General features: G+C 49.6%; 2 protein-coding genes across 3 annotated transcripts; both read left to right on the top strand.

The window, feature by feature from the left end:
- The first annotated feature begins 26 nt into the window (after nucleotides 1-26).
- Nucleotides 27-6,927, top strand: Klk8 (kallikrein related peptidase 8). 2 transcript variants are annotated; one of them, XM_032893790.1, is made up of 6 exons: nucleotides 27-121; nucleotides 520-597; nucleotides 1,114-1,273; nucleotides 1,470-1,732; nucleotides 5,175-5,308; nucleotides 6,728-6,927. In XM_032893790.1, the coding sequence occupies exons 2-6, from the start codon at nucleotides 528-530 to the stop codon at nucleotides 6,881-6,883; spliced, it is 783 nt and encodes a 260-aa protein (XP_032749681.1). In that variant the 5' UTR covers nucleotides 27-121; nucleotides 520-527; the 3' UTR covers nucleotides 6,884-6,927. The 2 variants fall into 2 exon arrangements, with proteins under 2 accessions (XP_032749681.1, XP_032749683.1); XM_032893792.1 differs by lacking the exon at nucleotides 27-121 and adding an exon at nucleotides 189-290.
- An 8,235-nt stretch (nucleotides 6,928-15,162) lies between these two features.
- Nucleotides 15,163-19,345, top strand: Klk7 (kallikrein related peptidase 7). The gene is made up of 5 exons (XM_032893788.1): nucleotides 15,163-15,229; nucleotides 15,552-15,693; nucleotides 16,064-16,311; nucleotides 16,447-16,583; nucleotides 18,361-19,345. Exons 1-5 carry the CDS (start codon nucleotides 15,163-15,165, stop codon nucleotides 18,514-18,516), a joined length of 750 nt encoding a protein of 249 aa, XP_032749679.1. The 3' UTR covers nucleotides 18,517-19,345.
- The last annotated feature ends 1,352 nt before the right edge of the window (nucleotides 19,346-20,697 follow it).

Here is a 20,697-nt window from a genome sequence, read left to right as displayed (position 1 = left end):
GGAGCCGTGGGCGGGGCTTCCTAGTTAAAAGGCAGCAAAATCTTGTACCTGACACACCGAAGGGAAGTCCGGGGGCCTCTTCCACCGAGTCCGAGTGACCCCGCCCCCTGCATTCTGGAAGGTGAGGCGCAGAAGTCCCCAGACATGGACTTCAGGCGCAGGGACTTTCCCCTTCCCTGAGCCCAGGATCTCACATTCTTTCTCTCAGGATCTTCAAGCGGGTCTTCTAAGCTCCCTCTTCCCCAGGACGTTGGAGTCACAGCCTCAGATCTTTCTCTCCAATCCCACGAGTGGGTCAGAGCTCCTTCCTTTAAAATGTCGGGATTCCCACCAGCAAGCTCTCCCCTACACTAAAATTCGGGGAGTCTAGAGCTCTGCCCCAGCTTCCTCAGACCCCAGCTCCATCCTCCAGCAAGACTCAAGACAGCTCCGGAAACACCTCCTTCCCCCAGTTCCCCAGACAACAAGATCTCAGGCTCCTCCCTCGGGACTTCCTCTCAGTTCCACCCTCTTCTTCAGGGTCCACCATGGGACGCCCCCCACCCTGTGCATTCCAGACGTGGATCCTTCTGTTTCTGCTAATGGGAGCGTGGGCAGGTGAGGGGAACAGGTACCACCATCCAGGGCCTTCAGTGGGGTAGGGATTGCTGGACTCTGAGTGGTTCCTGCTGACACGTGGGTACGTGGGTGCCGTGTGGTGGTCTCGGGGACTGGGGGGCTTTCTTGGGAGTGAGTAGAAATAACAACACATGGCGGGGAGCGGGGGGTGGTGGGTGTTGAGTTTCCCATAGGTGCATGGCTGCCGAAGAGACCTTGTTGCCTGTTAGACAAGGGGCTGAATTTGAGTGTGCGGATGGATAAGAACTCACCTAGACGTGTGTGGAAACATGGTGGAGGGTCTGTGCCTAGTGTTGATTATTCTCAGGTCTCAATGAGCTTACATGTGTGGCCACGTGGTCATGTTCCAATGGATGCTGGGACCTCATCTGTTGAAGTCAAAAGAGATGGTACACAGAGGAACTGGCCCGTGTGTCCATTTGAACCCACAGTGGCTTTCCTGGCTGGGGCTCTGACATCGGGGGTGGCGAGCCACCCTTCTCCTTCCTGATGCAGGACTCACCAGAGCTCAGGGCTCCAAGATCCTGGAAGGTCAGGAGTGCAAACCCCACTCCCAACCTTGGCAGACAGCCTTGTTCCAGGGCGAGAGACTGGTCTGCGGGGGTGTCCTGGTCGGAGACAGATGGGTCCTCACTGCAGCCCACTGCAAAAAAGAGTGCGTGGAGGACTCGGCACAGATGGGTGGATCTGGAGGGAAGAGGCTGAGGGCTGTTTGAGGAGGAGGAAATGAGAGACTTGGATCTGAGGGAGGAGGGCTAAGGAGGACTGCTGCGTTTGAGGCACTCAGGCTAGGCCTCCTGCCTGGGTTCCAACGCTCATCCCCACCTCTCACCCCCCCCCTCCTTGTGCAGCAAGTACTCCGTGCGTCTGGGTGATCACAGCCTTCAGAAAAGAGATGAGCCCGAGCAAGAGATCCAGGTGGCTCAGTCTATCCAGCATCCTTGCTTTAACAGTAGCAACCCGGAGGATCACAGCCACGACATAATGCTCATTCGACTGCAGAACTCAGCAAACCTCGGGGACAAAGTGAAGCCCATCGAGCTGGCCAATCTGTGTCCCAAAGTTGGCCAGAAGTGCATCATATCAGGCTGGGGCACTGTCACCAGCCCTCAAGGTAAAGAGCCGGGCCCCTACCTAAGAGGGTGAAAAGAAGGCAGTCACTCCAGTGAGTCCCAAGCCATTGCGGTCTGCACACCCCCCTCACCCCCGCAACATACCCTGATCTACACGCTCCCTAAGAGAAGATAGTGAAAGAGAAAAGTGATCACATTAAGTTTTATGGGGAAGGGGAAGAAATGCTTTGGGGGGTGATGTAAGTAAAGCGTTTGCTGAGCAAGTGTGAGGACTTTGAGTTCAGCTCCCCAGCACCCATGTTAAAGCCACGTGTGGCAGCATGCACTAGTAACCCCAAAGCTGGGAGATGGAGAAAGATGGGTTCCAGGGTTCATCATTCAGCCAGTGTAGCCTAAAGATCCAGGTTCAATGACAAACCCTGTCTCAATACAGACATCTGGGCACTGTTTGGTTTTTTAAGTTATATCTATTTATTTGTGTGTTTGTGTATGTATGAGCATGTGTACGCATGCATGCCCTAGCATGCATGCAAAGGTCAGAGGACAGTCTGTAGGAATCAGTTGTTTCCTTCCACCCTTCCTGTCCTGGGGGTGGAACTCAGGTTGCGAGGCTTGGCAGCAAGCCCCTTTACCTGCTGAGCCGTCTCAGCAGCCCATGGTGTGCACTTGTGATCACTGCTCTAAGGAGTTAGATAAACAAATGGAGACTCTTTGGCCAGACAGCCTAGCTGAATTGCTGAGTTACAGGCCAATTGGAAATGCTGGCTCAAAAAACAAAGAAGACTCCAACTTGAGGATCAACACCATTGGTTAATCACACAACACACACACACACACACACACACACACACACACACACACACACACACACACTCAACCAGAGCCCATGTTAAAAACCTTGAATGCTAGATGATAATGGGAAAGAGATTAAACAGGTTGTTAGTGTTAAGCAGAATTCAAAGGAAGGAAAAACCTTTCCTTTATCTTGTATGCACATCCACTGTATAGAGCTTTATAGAAACGTTCTAGCAAACTTGGGCACAAGCTTCCGTCTGGGCCTGTTCCTTCCCACACCCTAGGGTCCAGACCCTTCATCATCACCCAGCCTCCAGGATCCAAAGGAATCCAAACTCCCTTCTTATTCATGAGCCAAACGTTAGTCCCTTTGGGACTTTGGCATATTTAGAATGTTCCTCTGCTCATAACCTCATAGTGAGAACAAGTGGGACTCAGCTCAGAGAAACAATGGGGCCCTCCAGGCATTGGCCACGCCAGCAGTCAGGTCCCTGCATGCCTCGACTTCTACTGAGGCAGCGCGGCTTGGAAATGCAGACTGAGGAATGCAAGGATCTTTCCATCAGCCCGGGGGAGCCCCTTTCCATCCCCCAGCCTCACTTTCTCCAGACAGGTCCAGGGAGTCAGCATCCAATTGGCAATCAGCCCCACGAGGGTTCTGTTTCCTTCAGTTTTACTGCATTGTGTATGTGCATGTGTGCGTTTCACAGTGCATAGGTGGAGGTTGGGGACAACCTAAGGGACTTAGTTCTCTCCTCCCACCATGATGTCCTGAGAATAAAAATCAGGCCTTCAGACTTAAGGTTTGACTCGCTGAGATACCTGTCCAAGACTCATCTGTTTCCTTTCCTAGGGTTTTTATTTTTCTTTTATGTGTGTGAGTGTTTGCCTGCATGGGTGTGTGTGCACTCCATCGATGGAGTACCTGAAGTTCTGAAACTGGTGTGATAGATGGTTTTAAATCACCATGTGGGTACCGGGAGCATAGCCTGGGTGCTCTTAACCACTGAGCATCTCTCCAGGCCTCAGTCTGAGTTTTGTTTGTTTGTTTGTTTGATTGATTGATTTGTTTGACACAGGGTCTCTCTATTGTGTAGCCCTGGCTGTCCTGGAACAATGTAGACAAGTCTGGCTTTGAACGCTCAGGGATCCTCCTACCTCTGCCTCCCAAGTGTCAGGGTTAAAGGTGTCCGCCGCCACTTCCAGCCCTGTGTTCTCTTGATGATGTGTTCTAGGTGCTTGGAAGTTCGCTGGGACCCTGGAAATGCTTTGTAAATCCGCCCCCCGCCCGTGAATGAATGAATGAGAAAGTGAATGAGTGCACCCAAACCTCTTCAAAGAGCATCTGTGAGGGTCACGTGAGATTGTGAGCAGAAAGATTCTGGGTTTTTCCCTCATCTTCTCCTCAGAGGGGATTAAGAGCAAAGTTAACTGTAATTCCCATCATTAACTTTTTTTGTCAGTGTTAGAGATTGAGCTGAGGGCCTTGTTCTTGCTAGGCAGGTGCTCTATCACTGAGCTGTGCCCCCAGGCCCTCTTGGGGGAGTCTAGGCAAGGGCTCCACCTCTGTGCCACACCCATAGCAAGTCATTAATATTTATTAAACACCCAGTGTGCCCAAGATACTGTAGTCAACGTGGGAGCAAACATAAAGCCCTGAGCAAAAGTGAAGATTTGCTGGAGCTCACCCTAGTTGGGGGAAACAGACAATAAACCAATGTATGTACTGTCGAGTAATGGGTAGAGGCAAGAGGAAAGCTGTGGAGGGTAAAAGGATACAGAATCCTGGGAGTTAGCACAGACTGTCATCCCAGGCACCAGGAGGCTGAGGAGGAGGATCCCAGTCAAGGTCAGTCTAAGCAGTTTAATGAGAGTCATGTCCCAAAATCAAAAGTATAATGGGTTATACGCAGTTATGACCCCAACACTTGGGTAGTGGAGGCTGAAGGATCAGGAGTTCGGGCTCACTTAGCTCATCAGAGAGTTGGAAGCTAACCTTGGCTACGTGAGACCACCTTGAAAGAGACCAAATTTAATGAAAAAGAGGATTAGGATGCAGTTCAGTGATTCAGTGTCTGCCTAGGATGCGTGGAGGCTTGAATTCTATATCCTCCCTCCTCCTCCTCTTCCTCCTCCTCCTCTTCCTCCCCCTCCTCCTCCTCCTCCTCCCTCCTCCTCCTCTTCCTCCTCCTCCTCTTCCTCCTCCTCTACCTCTTGCTCTTCTTCTTTTCTCTTCTCTCTCTGTCTCTGTCTCTCTCTCTGTCTCCCTCCTTCTCTCTCCTTCTCTCTCTCTACCCCATCTCTCTGCCCCCCTACCCAATGAGGACAGACAGATGTACTTTAATTAGAGTGGTCAGGAAGGACTTCTAGGAGAATATTACATTTAGGAAAAGGAGAATACAGACTAAATTAAGAACCTGGTGGGCTAGTGACAAGAAATCTGGGAGGAGAGCAGGGGCATGTCACAGAGAGGTATTCCAGTATCCCCCTCCATCATCTGCCCCCAGATTTAAATTTTACTAAAGGCAAGAAATGGAAGGTAAGACTCAAGGGCTCCTGTCTAGACAGAGAAAGGTGCACTGGTCCGGGAAGCCAAGGGCCTGTGGAATGTCCAGCCAAGGGACAGAGGGGCTCTGGTGTGGATGGGATGGCGAGAAAAGGTTCCTGTTCTTGCCTCTTCCTTCTCAGAGAACTTTCCAAACACCCTCAACTGTGCGGAAGTGAAAATCTACTCCCAGAACAAGTGTGAGAGAGCCTACCCGGGGAAGGTCACCGAGGGTATGGTCTGTGCTGGCAGCAGCAACGGGGCCGACACGTGCCAGGTGAGCAACCTCTGAAACTGCCCCCTCGCAGCTTGGTGTGGATGGGGGTGACCCCAACGATGTAGGACATAGGGACATTGTGCCATCCTGGCAGAGGTCAGAGAGAGTGAGCTACTCCCAGAGGTGAGGTTGGCATCTCAGGAGCCTTGCCGTGCACAATCCTTGTCTTGTCCCGTCTAAGGACAGGCTGTGGAGAGGTGGCAGAGGGTATGGAGGACCGTCTGAGGCTAAGGATTAGGCAATGCTTCACTACACTGATGGCTCCTTGAACTGGTCTGCTTTCTGACACCAGGTTCCCCAGGGAGGCTTCCTTCTGTCATTGCGTCCTTGGGGACCAGCATTGCCTTCTCAGTGGGCCAGGAAGAGGAATCTGACTTCCAAATCTCTCAGTGACTTCCCATCCTGCCCTCCTGGGATTTTTTTCCCCCACATATACAATATTCTCTTCCCTGTCAAATGCCATGCATCTGTGTCCACAGGACTTCTTCTGGTTTTGACCCTTTCATGGAGGCTCCACCCACATCACCAATGATTAGACCCCTGAAAGGCAGATCTTTCTTCCTCATTGGCCAAGGCTGTTGTCATTCCCCTCACTGACAGGTCTGCCTGACTTAGAGACAATGATCTGTTTCAGGAAGAGCCTCACCATTGCCCCTTAGAGATTGGTTCTGTGCATGAATGAGGTATCTTTCCATCTGTCTCTATGAGGATCCTGTGCCTTCCCCTGTGCTCCCCATCTGGAGTCATTATCTAAGTTCCCTCTTAGAAGGAAGGCCTTGTGTCCTCTCTATGAATTACCCTTTGGACATTTGACTTCCTTTTCCCATTGCTCAGGAATTTGAACATCATCTTTAGCACTCTTCTCTGCACTGGAAACTCCACTTTCTCCCCCTGGACCACCACATCTTATCCCATTTCCTATCAGAAACCAACCATTCATTCCACCCTATGGAAGAATTGGTTTCAGGACCAGGAGATGCGGCTCAGTTGTTAGGGTATACTTGCCGACCACACACAAAACTCCAGGGTCCACCCCCAGCGATGCAGAAACTGGGCGTGGTGGTGCACACCTGCCATCCCAGTACTTAGAAGGTGGAGGCAGGAGTATGGAAATTCAGGGTCAATCTTAGCTACACAGAGAGTTTGAGGTACCTAGGCTATATCTCAAAAATTAAGTGCTGATGGGGTTCAGTGCAAGATAGCTCAGCAGGTAAAGCGGTTTGATATTCAAACCCAACGATCTGAGTTTGATTCCCAGGACCCTCCTTGTCAAAGGAGCGAACAGCCCCCTGTGCACCGACCTCCAATCTCCATGTACTGCACTAGATAGCAAGATGTAGTCCAGAGTTTTAAATGCTGGGGGCAGAAGAAAAAGAAATGTGGGCATATTAAGGCAAATGCACTTCTGCCTTTGTTCAGGGCGACTCGGGAGGTCCTCTGGTGTGCAACGGGGTGCTCCAGGGCATCACCTCATGGGGCTCAGACCCCTGTGGGAAACCTGAGAAACCCGGAGTCTACACCAAAATCTGCCGCTACACTAACTGGATCAAGAAGACCATGGGCAAGAGGGACTGATCCTGGGGATGGGCGGTCAATAAAGACCACTGCTGGCTCCTCCACTGTGTTTCCGCCTGTGTTTAGGGAAGAGGGATAGAGGAGGGCAAAGGGCTACACCTTGCTAATAGACTTCGTGGGAGGCATGAAGGAACTAGGTCCCCATGGCTTCTGTGACCATCACATTTTCTGAGTGGCTATACAAGGATTTGAGGGACGTGGGCATGGTGGAACATGTCTGTCATCCTGGCACTCTCACTCTGCAAAGGCTAGCCTCAGCAACATAGGAGGAGGAGGAGGAGGAGGAGGAGGAGGAGGAGGAGGAAAACAACCTCGGTTAGTGGGAAGCTGTTTTAAAGGATCAAAATTTATAAGAATTCCAAATATCCAGGATTCTGGTCTATGATAGATCAGTATTTTGGGTTTTCCTTCCTCCACATCCTCATGAGATGGGGTTTCATCATATAGGACAGGCTGGTCTCAAAATCATGATTCTGATGCCTCAGACTCCTGAGTGCTGGGATCGTGGGAGAATACCATCACATGCAGATTTCCATTATGGTTTTCCTGCTTTTAAAGTTGGTGCTATCGATTGATCCCAGGGTTTACCAGACCAGGCAAGTGCTTTAACCCCAAATCATGGCCCCAGCTCCTTACACAAGGATTCTAGGCAAAATCTCTACCACTGAGCCAATACCTCCTGCCCCTCACTGGTGGGATTTAGGTAAGCCCTACTGCTGAGATACGTCCATAGCCCTTTTTTTTTAAAAGTTACTATCACTGTGTGTGTGTGTGTGTGTGTGTGTGTGTGTGATGTATTTGTGTACAGCATTGTCAGAGGACCACTTCATGAAGATGTTTCTCTTCTTCTCCCTTTACGTAGGCTCTAGGAGTTGATTCAGGAAGTCGGGCTTGTGTGGCAAGCACTTCTACCTGCTGAGCCATCTTGTCAACCACACAGGATACTTTTAAAGACACTTTAATTCTAGACATTCCTCAGTAGGTTGTCAGATTGACTGGAACCTTGAACACACTCTGAAGCCACCGCGGGCTTTGAATTAAAAATCCTGTTGCTTCATTCTCTCCACACCTGAGGTAGTAGGTCTTCACTACGAGGGCTGGCTGTGTTTTTGTCATTCATTGATTTGTAGAGATGGTCTCACAGAGCCTAGGTTGGCCTTAGTTTTGAGTTTCATATGTAGTCAAGGATGGTCTTGAACTCCTGATCTTTCTACTTGCACCTCCCATGTGATGGGATGACTGACAGGTGCATGCCACTGTGCTATAGAATTCAGGCTTTACTGTCACATTTAGTATGGCTTTTAAAATAATTTTTATTTTATATTTATCGGTGTTTTGCCTGTATGTGTGCATGTGCCTGTGCATGTGTATGTGTATACAGTGCCTGTGGTGTCCAGAAGGTGGCATTAGTTCCCTGCAACTGGAGTTACAGATGGCTGTGAGCTGCCGTGTGGGTATTGGGACAAACTTGGGTCCTCTGAGAGAGCAGTGCACTGCTCTTACCCACTGAGCCATTTCTCCAGCTTCTCAATATAATATTTTTAGTGTGATACCTTAAGTTTATTCTCTGAGTCTTCATGGGTACAATAATGGCATGAATGCTGTGAGAGTAACTAATGGCTTTGTGATTGGATTAAAGGCCTGTGCCACAGGAGGAACTGTGTACAGCCTAGAGCCGGAAATCTGGCCCCAAACTCACAAATTAAAAAAAATTATCATATTCAGCATTCTTAAAGATTTATTTTATTTTTATTTATGCATATGTCTCTCTCTCTCTGTGTGTGTGTGAGAGAGAGAGAGAGAGAGAGACAGAGACAGAGACAGAGACAGACAGAGAGAGGAAGAGAGACACAGAGAGAGATGTATGAAGCTATCTGAGAAGACTAAAAGATAGCACCAGATTCCCTGGAGCTGGAGTTAAACAGATGGTCATGAGCCACCATGTAGTCTCTGGGAACAGAACCTGCATCCTGAATTAAATTAAATTCCCTCCTCCCCATCTCCCTCTTTTCTTCTCCCCACTCTTACACTGCTCTCCACCCTGTGTGTCTGCCCACCGTGTGTGTGTGTGTGTGTGTGTGTGTGTGTGTGTGTGTGTGTGTGTGTGTGTGTGTGTGTGCGTGTCTGCTTTCTGACTCTCTCTTCATAGTTCTGAGTATTTGACTGCATGCATGTCTGTGCACTACATGCATGCCTGGTGCCTAGGGATGTTGGAAGAGGACGTCAGATCCTCTGTAGCTAGAATTAAAGGTGGTTGTGATGAGCTGCCATGGGGGAACTGGGAATTGAACTCTTGATGTTGTTAATGGCTGCCCCATCTCTCCAGCCCCAAGAATTCATGTGTTGGTCTTTTTAATAAAAGAGGGCAGGGTTAGTCAATCTTATTTTTCTCCTTCGGCCACATTGTAGATTACTAAATAGCTAATGATTTCACTGAGCTTTATTCAAGAGACCAATCCTGACCAGCCAGTGCCTGTTTGGTGTCATGTGGAATGAAACATGGCTGATTGGGTTATTTGAGGACCATTTTCCTCCACAGGTGTGTGGGTGTGGCCAACGCCTTGCACAATTAGATCCCAACTCTGGTCCAGCTTGAAGGGGACCCGCCCCAGGAACAATGACTGTTGCCAGCTTGCCTTGAGTCCTTATCCATCCAGGATATTGTACCCATGAAGACTCAGAGAATAAATGTAAGGTATCATACTAACAATATTATATCGAGAGGCTGGAGAGATGGCTCCGTGGGTCAGAGCAGTGCACTGCTCTCTCAGAGGACCCGAGTTTGGTTCCCAGCACCCGCGTGGCAGCTCACAACCATCTGTAACTCCAGGGATTTAATCCTCCAGTGTGAGGGAGGGATTGGAGGACTCAGAGGGAGGCTTTCACCAGATATAGGAGAGGAGGGAACCTCTCCCTCAGAGAAGTGGATGCTCTCCTAAAGTGAAGGCAAGTGAGACTCAGGAGGTCAGAAGCAATAAACCACCAGACCCATGGATGACTCAAGCGTTGCTGGAGTCGCTGTGTGCAGCCACCTCCGGGCAGGGCACAGGTGGCAGGGTGGTGGCTCTCAGTTCTCGCATGTGATTGTGAGGTGCCATAGGTGTCACCCGCAGAGGCTTCAGGACGGAGCTCTGAGGACAAAGAAGACATGAGACTGAGTGTCCGGATGGGGCTTTGATGACGAGTGCTGGGATTAACTCCAAACACAAAAAACTTCTGTTTGTTTTTTGGTTTTGGTTTTGGTTTTCAAGATAGGGTTTCTCTGTGTAGCCCTGGCTGTCCTTGAACTCCCTCTGTAGATCAGGCTGGCCTCGAACTCAGAGAGCCACCTGCCTCTGCCTCCTGTGTGCTAGAATTAAGGAATATGTGAGGATGTGTATTTTAATAGGACCAGCAGTTCTGAGGATGAGGAGTGTGTGTGTGTGTGTGTGTGTGTGTGTGTGTGTGTGTGTGTGTGTGTGTGTGTGTGTATGTACATGTTTGAAGGTCAGAGGTCAAACTCATCCTTCCCCAGGTTCAATCTATCACTGGCCTGGAGCTTGCTAATTAGGCTAGGCTGGCCAGCAAGGAACCCCCAGGGATCCATGTGTCTCCAGCTCCCCAGCACTGGGTCCTGGTCTTCATTCCCAGAAGGCAAGTACTTTACTCGCTGAGCTAGCCTCACCACCTCACAGTTCCTCCTTCGGTATACAGCGGTTTGTTTTCTTATCTGTGAAACAAGGGTAACAATCCTCTATCCACTTCACATGAGAACGAACAAATGGGCTTGAGAGACAACTCAGCGGTTAAGGGTATTTGCTATGCTTCCAGCGGACTGGGGTTCAGTTCCCAGGTCAGACGGTATGCAGCCAGCTGTAACTTCAGCCACAGGGTTTCTGACTCTCCTTTGGCCTTTACAGACACCGCCTATGTGCACATATGCACACACACACATGCATATAAATAAAACCTGTAAACACAAAAAGCTACCAGGCCTGAGAAGCATCTGACACGTGTCCTGGAGGCCGACAAGGGATGGAAGCCTCTTTCTTTGTCGAACTTCTGTTTCAACCTCTCTGTACCCGTTTCTCGTGCACAACTTTAGGAAGTCCTTCTTTCTGGTGTGGCTCTGCTCTCTCCCACTTTAGAGGAGGGAACAGGGAGACACAGAAGAGTAAAGTCACTCACCTAAAGTCACAGGGTGAGCAACTCTGTGTTGCATTGACCTGCGAGGTCACGTTCTTTTCTGTCACACCCTGAGGCAGAATGGCTCGCTTGGACTAAGTGTAAGGAGGCGGCTCTGTGGGTGCTAGGTGGTTTGCACAACACCATTTAAGTTCCTCCAGCTGATGCAGGCTCACCGCTAAAAAAAAAAAAAAAAAAAACAGTGAACACCACACACGGTTCGCTGAGCTCAGGGACCCGTGTTAAATCACAAAACCAGCCTTACTAATGAAGAGACTGTAACAGAGGGCTAGACATACAGCAACAGCTAGGGATTTCAAGATAAACAGGCCTTTCGAACACCGGGGTTTCCCTCCCCCTTACCACCCTGATTCCCTCACAATAGAATCAGTCTCATGCGGTCCGGGTAGACTCAGAGTACCCATGTAGCCAATGGTGACCTTGACCAATGGTGATCTTCCTGCTTCCAAACCCCCCCCCCCCAGTTGCTAGGATTGCAGTCATGAACCACCACACCCGTTTATGCAGTGCTTCCTGGACACCGCCAATGCTTACCTTGGGAGTCCAAGTCAGGAAGGCTGACACTTCCTGGGGCCAGAGTCAGTCCCATGGTGGGGGTCTGCCTTCTGGGGTCTAATTTGGACTCTGATAGGAGGAAGGGTCTTGAGCCTTAGTGACTTAGTTTGAATATAGTTATCGCCATGTTTGTGTCAGGGCAGGGCTGGCTGGCACAAGTTATCTTAGAGTTGGCTGGGGGGGGATAAACATTGTGTCTGGAAGTCATGTTCAGCAGAAAAGGTGGTCATTCCAGTCACTAGGGAAGCAGAGGCAAGGCAGGAGGACCAGGCATTCAGCTATAGATTAAGTTCAAATTCAACCTCCAGTGCAGAGCGAAACACTGTATCAAAATGAAAAGTAAAAAGAGGTCTCAAAATGTAGCTCAATAGTACATCTCCTGTCTAGAATCCCCCAGAAAGAGGCTGGGGGCGTGGCTCAGTGGTAGAGCCCCTGCCTAGAATCCCCCAGTGAGGGGCTGGGCGTGGCTCAGTGGTAGAGCACCTGACTAGACAACCCCAGAAAGGGGCTGGGAACATGGCTCTCAGCTTAACCAGTTTCCATGGTTGCTACCCATCACTATGGATGCCAACCCTCTGGAACCAGAAGCCAGAATAAACCCTTCTATAAGTCACTTTATTTATGTATTTGTGGTGTTTTGTCATAAGAACAAACACGCACATGCACATTCTCTCCCTCTCCCCCCCTCTCTCCCCTTCACATCTGTTTATCTGCATCTTGTGGAATGCCCATGCATATGTGGGGGAGGATAGAGCAGGATATAAGGTGCCTTTCTTGACCAATTCCATCTCAGCACCATGAAACAGGGTCTCTCAGTGAACCAGAAGCTTGACAGTCAGCTAGGCTGCCCGACCAGCTAGGTCTTGTGATCTGCCTGTCTCTATCCACCCGCAATAACAGGGATACAGGAATATACAATGTGGGGTTGTAGGTATGCACAGCATGTTTGGCCATTTAAATGGGTGCTGAGGATTTGAACTCAGGCCCTCAAGCTTTCAGAGCAAGTACCAACGGAGCCATCTCCCTATCCTTATCGAGAGTTATTTGATTATTGTTTTTACAAAAGTCTACCAACACCTTGAAATAAGAGTCTCTATCCAAGTGTATGCACCTCTGTATCTTTGACATGTGGGCCAGCCCGGTATACCATTGATGCTCAATACAGTTCTTTCAAGTGTTTGAGGGACTGGGTCTGGAACAGGATATGGCATGAGGACTGTGAAGAAAGCAAGGGCCAGAGGAAGACTTGGACTTTTAACTTCTGTGGTTTGACATGGGGCTCCAGAGATAGAAATGCCAACATAGATCTGACACCCCCACATTTGGAAGTCAGATGGGAGGATCACGAGTTCAAAGCAAGCATGCTATAAAGTGACAGCCTGTCTCTGAAAGACGAGGGAGAAGGAAGAGGGGGAGAGCAAAGAGTTTTGAACTGGATTTGGCTTTCTATTGAGGGCCATCTCTGAGTTGGCCTTGTATTCAGCTCCAAGAGTGAATAGCTATAACCCAGAAGGAGGCTCGGAACAGTCAGGAGAGGGAGACACGCCATTGCTGATGTGTCCGCTGGCTCAGAAGCAGCCCCGGAAAGTCACCTCAGTTCATCCACAGTGTGTTGGCCTAGCCGACTGCCATGTTCTTCATGGTTCTAAGAAGGCTGCTCCAGTCTCAGAATTGGCACCCCGAAGGGGGACACTGCCAGGCAGGATGAAAACTGAGCCACCTTTATAAAAATTTTATGAGACAGTATCGCGTGTGAGCCTACTCACAGAGCCAAAGACAACCCTGATTCCCGACTCTTTTGTCCCCACCTTGGGAGTGCTGGAATCACAGGTATGTGATGCCACATCTACCTGCCTGCCTGTGTCTCCTTTTGAACATAAGAATCCCCCAGAGAGGGGCTAGGGTGTGACCCAGCAGTAGAGCACCCACCTACTATGTGCAAGGAGCTAGGTTCAATCCCCAGTACTCTCCCCACCATAGGAAGGTAGAGTGGAATCTTTTAAAAAAAAAAAAGTGAGATAAAGAGGGTTGTGGGGGATGGGGGACTCTATTAGATAATGCTTGAATCTTACATTTTTATTATCAAAAACAATATATATGCTTTTATATAAGTGTATTATATGTTGTATATAAAATGTACTAAATGTACTACATTTAATTATATTTATAATAAATGCAGTACATTTATATTGTATATAAAATGTATTAAATGTATATGTATTAAAGTATATAAAATGTGTTAAACGTAAAAATGTATTTAAAGAACACAATACGTGTATTATATGATTAAAGATCAATATGACCACTGTCGAGATGGTGAGATGGGAAAAGGTGCTTGCCACCAGGCCCCATGTGATGAAAGGGGACAATCAACTCCCCAAAGTTGTCCTCTGACCTCCACATCTAAACCACAGGCAATAAATAAATATAATTTACAATTTTTTTAAAGAACACGAGGACAGAGACTAGACCAATATCCATAAGAGCCCTGCTGGTGTTGGGTGTGGACTCCGTATTTTATTTATTTTATTTTAATTTAATTTAATTTTATTTTATTTAATTTGTCTGTTTGGGCTGGGAGTTAAGTTCAGCCTCACAGGCAGTACTGGATCCAGCGGGCAGGAGTCACACTGGTCACAATCATGGTGTGGGGTCTGGGCTACCCTGGGAGAAAGTTAGAGTTAGAAGATGATACTACTTGTAAGGCTCCAAACTGAACGCCCCTCTGCTTTCTGCACCTGATTGAACTCTGCTCCAGGGGACGACTCCTTGACATGGTGATGCTAGAATGTGCGGGGGCCGGCTTCCACATGGGAGTCACCCTACCTGACTGCAGTACAGAGGGTGGAGGGAAAGATCTGTGGTATCAACTGTTAGGGCTGCCTCAGGGATTTCAGATAACTCTAAGCTCAAAGCAGAGGGAAGGCACCCAGAGACAGCTCCACCTGTGCCCCAGGGAGCTGGAGGCGGTGCGGGGGCAGAGGAGGTATAAAAGGATCAGCCCCACAGAAGGCTGAAGACACTGGACTGGGCTCCGGATCAAGGACAGAGCTTAGCCAAGTCACTCCCAGGTGAGAGGAGCTTCCTCGGGGGTTGTGCATGAACCTCCCTGGAGACTGGGGTTCCAGGGTCCTAGACGGGAGGCCATGAGGGGTAAGAGGGCTGCTATCCACCCACAAGATAGAAGCAAAGGACCTTAGGTGCTGCCCTGGAACAGGGCCTGAAGGAGGAGGGCTGGGGTCTGAATCCTAAGAGCTGAGGGAGAAGGCTGGGGTCTGGACCTTTGGGTCTAAGGGAGGACGGCTGGAATTGGACTCCAGGGTCTGAGAGAGAAGGTCTAGAGTCTAAAACCCAAATGTCTGAGGGAGGAGGGCTCTGACTAGATTCCTGAATCCCAGAGAGAGGAGACCCGAGGCCTGGACTCCTGAATCCAGGGACGGAGGGTAGGGCTGTGTCTTAGTGCCTCATCTTTCGTCATCCCTTGCTCTGGCAACATTTAGCTCTCTCATCTGGCAGTCCCCTGAGCCACTGTCACCGAGATGGGAGTCTGGCTCCTTTCCCTGCTAACTGTGCTGCTGTCTTTAGCCCTGGAAACTGCTGGACAAGGTGAGGGCTTGCTCAGTGTCCCCAACATTCTGAGTCTGAATCCCCTGTCCCAAATAGCTCCTGCCAGGTGACCTGACCCCGTGACTCTGTGATCCTGGTTGTCTTTTCTTCTCACCTCAATCAGGCAGACTCCCTGTGGCCTCTGCAGGCTCCAGAAGCCTGTGGGCTATCATGAGTGGTCCCAGTCTCTCCCTAACCCATTCTCACGTCCCCTGCATGATCCTCCATCCCACCCTCGACCTTTCCTCCCAAGCCTTATAGACTCCTCACTGACTCTAACTCCCTGTTTACTGTCTCATTCTCCCCCTGGTGCTGGATAAAGGAGAAAGGATTATAGATGGCTACAAGTGTAAGGAAGGCTCCCACCCGTGGCAGGTGGCTCTGCTCAAAGGCGATCAGCTTCATTGTGGAGGAGTGCTGGTGGGTGAAAGCTGGGTGCTCACAGCAGCCCACTGCAAAATGGGGTAGGTTCTGCAAGGGCAGGCAGGGTAAGTCTCTTTTGGGTCCCTGCCTCTGTCCTCACCCTCCTCTCTCTTTCTGTTCTGTGTTTCTCTCTGTGTGTATTTCTGCCCCTTTCTTTGGCTCCCTATTTTTTCTCTGTGTTCTTCTCTCTGGGCTTCTAACCCAGCTCTTCCTCTCACTTTCCCTCTCTTCCTTCTCCTTCGCTTCCTCCCCTCTCCTCCTTTCCCCTCTCTCCCTCCTTCTCTTCCTCTTCCCCCTCCCTTCCTCCTCCTTTCTCCTCCTCCCTTCATTCCTTCTCCCTCCCTCCTGCCATCTCTCCCACTCCCTTCCTTCCTCCTCCCTCCTTCCCTGAGTGTCACTCTCTTCTCCCAGTCAGTACACGGTGCATCTGGGCAGTGATAAGATAGAGGATCAGAGTGCCCAGAGGATCAAGGCTTCAAGGTCATTCCGACACCCTGGCTACTCCACAAGGACCCATGTCAATGACATCATGCTTGTGAAGATGGATAAGCCGGTCAAGATGTCAGACAAGGTGCAGAAAGTCAAGCTTCCTGACCACTGTGAACCCCCAGGGACATCGTGCACCGTCTCTGGATGGGGCACCACAACCAGCCCAGATGGTGAGATTGTCTCAGTGTGGGATCCAGCACAGCCCCCTCCCTCACACACCCTCTTCCCTTTTATCCCTGATCTTGACCTGGTTCCTCAGGTCCCCACCCTACCCAGTCCCCTTACTGAAGTCCTCCTCCCCACAGTGACCTTCCCCTCGGATCTTATGTGCTCGGATGTGAAGCTCATCTCCTCCCAGGAGTGCAAGAAGGTGTATAAGGATCTGCTGGGGAAAACCATGCTGTGTGCTGGCATTCCCGACTCTAAGACTAACACATGCAATGTGAGTCCCCACTGCCCCCACTCTCCCATCAAACCCCTGTCTGTCCACATTGGCCCAAAGCTCTTTGTCCCAGCCTGTCCTGGCCATCACCCAGATCCTACCTCCTTAGCTCTCTCACCTTCTGTTGGTCAACAACCTTGATTCATGCATGGACCGCACTAGCCAGAGGCCAGTAGCTCAGTGGAGCTGAGAAAGATGGAGATAAAGGATGCAGGATTGTGAGTGAGCCTCCTACTTCCAAACTTTGCAGAACCTTCAAAATACTGTGATTAATGGTATTTCATCTTTACACTCTTGAGACAGTATTCCTCTGTGGTCAGGCTGGTCTGGACCTCCCTCTGTAACTCAGGTTAGCCTGAAATAATCAAGTCTAACCTAGAACTAGGTAGCCAAGGCTGGCCTCAAATTCACAGAAATACACACACCTGCCTCGGTCTTCCCAAGTGCAGTACTTACAGGGGCAAGCAGTACACCAGACTGAACATTCCTTCTTAAATTTTATTTCTAAGATTTATTTAGAATGTTTCTGTGTATATGAATGTCTTGCCTGAGTATATGTAAGTGTGCTGTATGTGTTCCTGGTACCAAAAGAGGCCAGAAAAGGGCCACAGATCCTCTGGAACTGAAGTTACAAGTGCTTGTGAGCTAACATGTAGGTGCTGGAAACTGGACCTGAGTCCTCTACAAGAGCAGGCAGTGCTCTTAACCACCGAGTCTCCCTAGGCCCCCAGTTTTGTCTTTGAGACAAGGCTGTGTAGTAGCTCTGTCTGGTCTTAAAGTTGCTCTGTAGCTGAGGCAGGATTTGAATCCCTGGTCTTTCCATCTCAGCCTCTGGAGTGCTGATATCCAGTCGCCTCTTGATTTTTAACTCATTCTTCTTCATGATGACCACTAACATTTTCTGCCTGATCCAGATGCCTAACCATAGTCTTGGTCCTAGGACAGGAATGGATCTCTCTCAATTCTCCTCCATGCTCTTTTTTCACAGCCTGTCAGGGGCCTCTGACTTTAGACAACATATTTCCACCTTTCTTTTTATTCCCAATTTTATTTTATTCCTTTGCCTTTTTGCCATCTCCCCGCCCTGGGCTGGCTTCTGTTTCTGTCTCCCTCTCTCCCTCTCCTTCTGCTATCTCCAATCTTCCCAATCCACTCTCCTTTCTCCCTGCTTCTTTCTCTCTTCTTCCCCTTCTCTTTCGCTCATCTTGTGTCCTTCTCTCTCTTCTTTCTTCTTCCTCACTCCTTCTTCCCACACCCCTCCTCCTCCTGTCCCTCTCCACCTTCTCTCTCTTCTTCTTTATCTTCCTCCTTCTCTCCCTCCCTCCATCCCCTCACCTCTTAGGACAGATGCTGTGATGTGTTGAAGGACTGACTGGTGGGAGAAACATTCTTGTCCCTGAGAACCAGGGAATCTCCTCTCCCTGGGCTAGAGTCGGCTTCCTGACAGCCCAAGGGAGTACCTACCCAATCCCTACAGAAGAGTCTCCTTCTCGCCAGCCTTAATTAATAGACTTTATCAATAAGGAAATTATATGTGAATGTCCAGAAGTTCCATCCTTTCCTGCCAAGAAACTCTAATGGAACCCAGGTCATCAACATGACAGTATGAATTCCTACTTTCCCATTAGTTCCCAAAACCCATGCTCCTTAACTAAGGTAGAAGTCAATTCAGATTGTCAGGACAAAGACTGAACTAGACATCCTTTAGTCTTAGGGTGACTTAGGGGTCACGGAGCTTTTCTCTGAAGCCAAAACTAACCTCCTCTGTTCCCCATAGGGTGACTCAGGGGGGCCCTTGGTGTGCAATGACACCCTTCAAGGTCTGGTGTCCTGGGGAACCTACCCTTGTGGCCAGCCCAATGACCCAGGAGTCTACACTCAAGTCTGCAAGTACCAACGGTGGTTGGAGGACACCATGAAAACCTATCGCTAACGTGCCAGGAGGGCAAGCTGCCAGCCTGGAAGGCTGTGTAAAGCCCTGCCTGGCTTTACCTTTCCTCCAGGACATAGCAAAACCTCAACACTACGTTAAGTTTATAAGCCAATCAGAACCCCAGAGACCTAAAAGCAAATCAAGTCAGGAGACTGAGAAACCTGAGGGCTGTGGAAGATGCCAGAAGAATAAAACTTCCAAATGCAGTAGCTTGAGGATTCCTACGGTCCTTTATTGGAAAGTGGCTGCTAACTGTGAGACCTTCATCCCCTGCCTTGGACTCAGGCCATCCATTTCTAGAGTTCTTTAAAAAAAAATAGAATCAAATTTGGATTCATTACATTACTTATTGTAGAGGAAAAAGAACGGAAACCGCCAACATGTCCACAATAGTAGATTATTTCAGTGAAAGTTCGATTTCTCTCACTACGAAGTTGTGGGAAATACTGCGTATGCTGTAGTGCTCAGCCTTATCCCTGAGGGACTGTTGTTGTCTGATGTTTAATGGGAACATGGGCTGGACATACCCAATGAATACTGATGAGACAGAATAAACTCTGAGTGATATCGATGTGTGTGTTCATAGCCTGGAAAATAATGTTGGGGAGCTGGGAGCATTGATGGTGGAGGGAAGAGACCTATGAGGAAGAGTTGGCAAGATGGCTCAGTGGGTAAGAACACTTGCTGCCAAGCCTGACATGGCCTCTAGGGCCTACACGGTGGAAGGGAGTAACTGATGCCTGCATACTTCCCCCTGACCTCCAGATGTGCGAAGGCACAGGTGTACCTGCACACATACATTGACACAAAACCAGATTGAAGTGTAAATAAAGTCTTCTTCACATTTTTAACTTTTAAGGACATTGTAGCTTGTTTTCAGCCTGGTCCTGGTGGGTGGTGTGTTTTCTTCATTTCTTGAGTTTCTGTTTTCTCACAGGTAAAAAGGGAGGACGGAAAGGGAGGACCTGAGGGGAGAAAGAATGGGCAGTAAGCACTTAAGTCACCAAGGTGAAGGGATGGGGAGGGACCCAAATTTCTCTCAGGTGACAGGGAAAGTTTTCAATCAGGGGTGGAGGAGACAGAAACTGGACATTTAGGTCCTCTGGGGGTCAGCCAAGAGTGAGCATCCAGAAACTCAGGGCTGAGGAAGATGGTGGCTAGTAGGCTTCTCTCAAAAGATCAGGGGGGCTCTGGAAGGGAGGGGTGCCTTCTGACTCAGAGCAGAGACACACCTAGGCAATTTGCCTTCCTTCTCTGGGCAGTGACACCTCAGAATCTGCTGACAATGGGATGCAACTAAGGGCCTGACCCTCCCACCTGTCCTTCCTGCTTCTCTCCCAGAGTTCCTTCCCCACAAACATTGTTTGAGTTCTTCAGAGTCTCCACTGACCGCCCTCAGCCAGTCAGTCAGAAATGCTGCAGCTACTAAACTCTGCCCATGGAGAAACAGAGCACAGACCCCAGCCTCCTCCCTCAGGCTCAGGGGTCTAGGCCCCAGCCCTCCTCCCTTAGACTTGGGAATCTGGATCCCAGCCTCCTCCCTCAGGCTCAGGGGTCTAGACCCCAGCCCTCCTCCCTTAGACTTGGGAATCTGGATCCCAGCCTCCTCCCTCAGGCTCAGGGGTCTAGGCCCCAGCCTCCTCCCTCAGTCTCAAGGTCCTAAACGCCTCCTCCCACAGACCCAGGAATCCAGACCCAGCCTCCTTTCTTAGGTTCCGAGGGTCCGAATCCTCCCCTCTGCCCTCAAATCCCAGAGTCCAGACCCTGGCCTTCCTCCATCAGCCTTAAGTCCAGACCTAGTGATTTCTGCACCTGTGTCTCATGTAAGGAATACCAAGGAAGCTGGCCCTGAATTTCCATGGAGTATTATCAGCTTTTCCTCTCTCTTCGAACCACCCAAATCACCATTCGATCTCAAAACTTAAAGGGTCTGCTGTGATGGTGTAAATCTTTAATCTCAGCACTTGGGAGGCTAAAGCTAAAGGAGATCTCCACGAGTTTGAGGTCATTCTGGTCCACACAGTCGCTTTCAGGCTAGTCAAGGCTACATAGTGAGACCCTATCTCCAAAGGATCTAGGGAGGGCTCCGAAGATCACTCAGTGGATAAAGTGCTGGTTGTGCAAGCCCAAAGATCTGAGTTTGCATTTCCAACACCCACGTCAAGCGCACACATGGCCGTG

Source organism: Rattus rattus, chromosome 2, assembly GCF_011064425.1.
Source record: "Rattus rattus isolate New Zealand chromosome 2, Rrattus_CSIRO_v1, whole genome shotgun sequence".
NCBI classification, from domain to species: Eukaryota; Metazoa; Chordata; class Mammalia; order Rodentia; family Muridae; genus Rattus; species Rattus rattus.
Note: the sequence above shows the minus strand (reverse complement) of the source record. Positions and strands in the feature narration are given on the sequence as shown.

Excerpts from the sequence above, each read along its gene's own strand:
- Klk8 (XM_032893790.1), top strand. The coding sequence starts at position 528 with ATGGGACGCCCCCCACCCTGTGCATTCCAGACGTGGATCCTTCTGTTT. Across the intron at positions 598-1,113 it reads GCTAATGGGAGCGTGGGCAG|GACTCACCAGAGCTCAGGGC; the intron begins GTGAGGGGAACA and ends TTCCTGATGCAG. Across the intron at positions 5,309-6,727 it reads ACGGGGCCGACACGTGCCAG|GGCGACTCGGGAGGTCCTCT; the intron begins GTGAGCAACCTC and ends GCCTTTGTTCAG.
- Klk7 (XM_032893788.1), top strand. The coding sequence starts at position 15,163 with ATGGGAGTCTGGCTCCTTTCCCTGCTAACTGTGCTGCTGTCTTTAGCC. Across the intron at positions 15,230-15,551 it reads CCTGGAAACTGCTGGACAAG|GAGAAAGGATTATAGATGGC; the intron begins GTGAGGGCTTGC and ends TGCTGGATAAAG. Across the intron at positions 15,694-16,063 it reads GCAGCCCACTGCAAAATGGG|TCAGTACACGGTGCATCTGG; the intron begins GTAGGTTCTGCA and ends CTCTTCTCCCAG.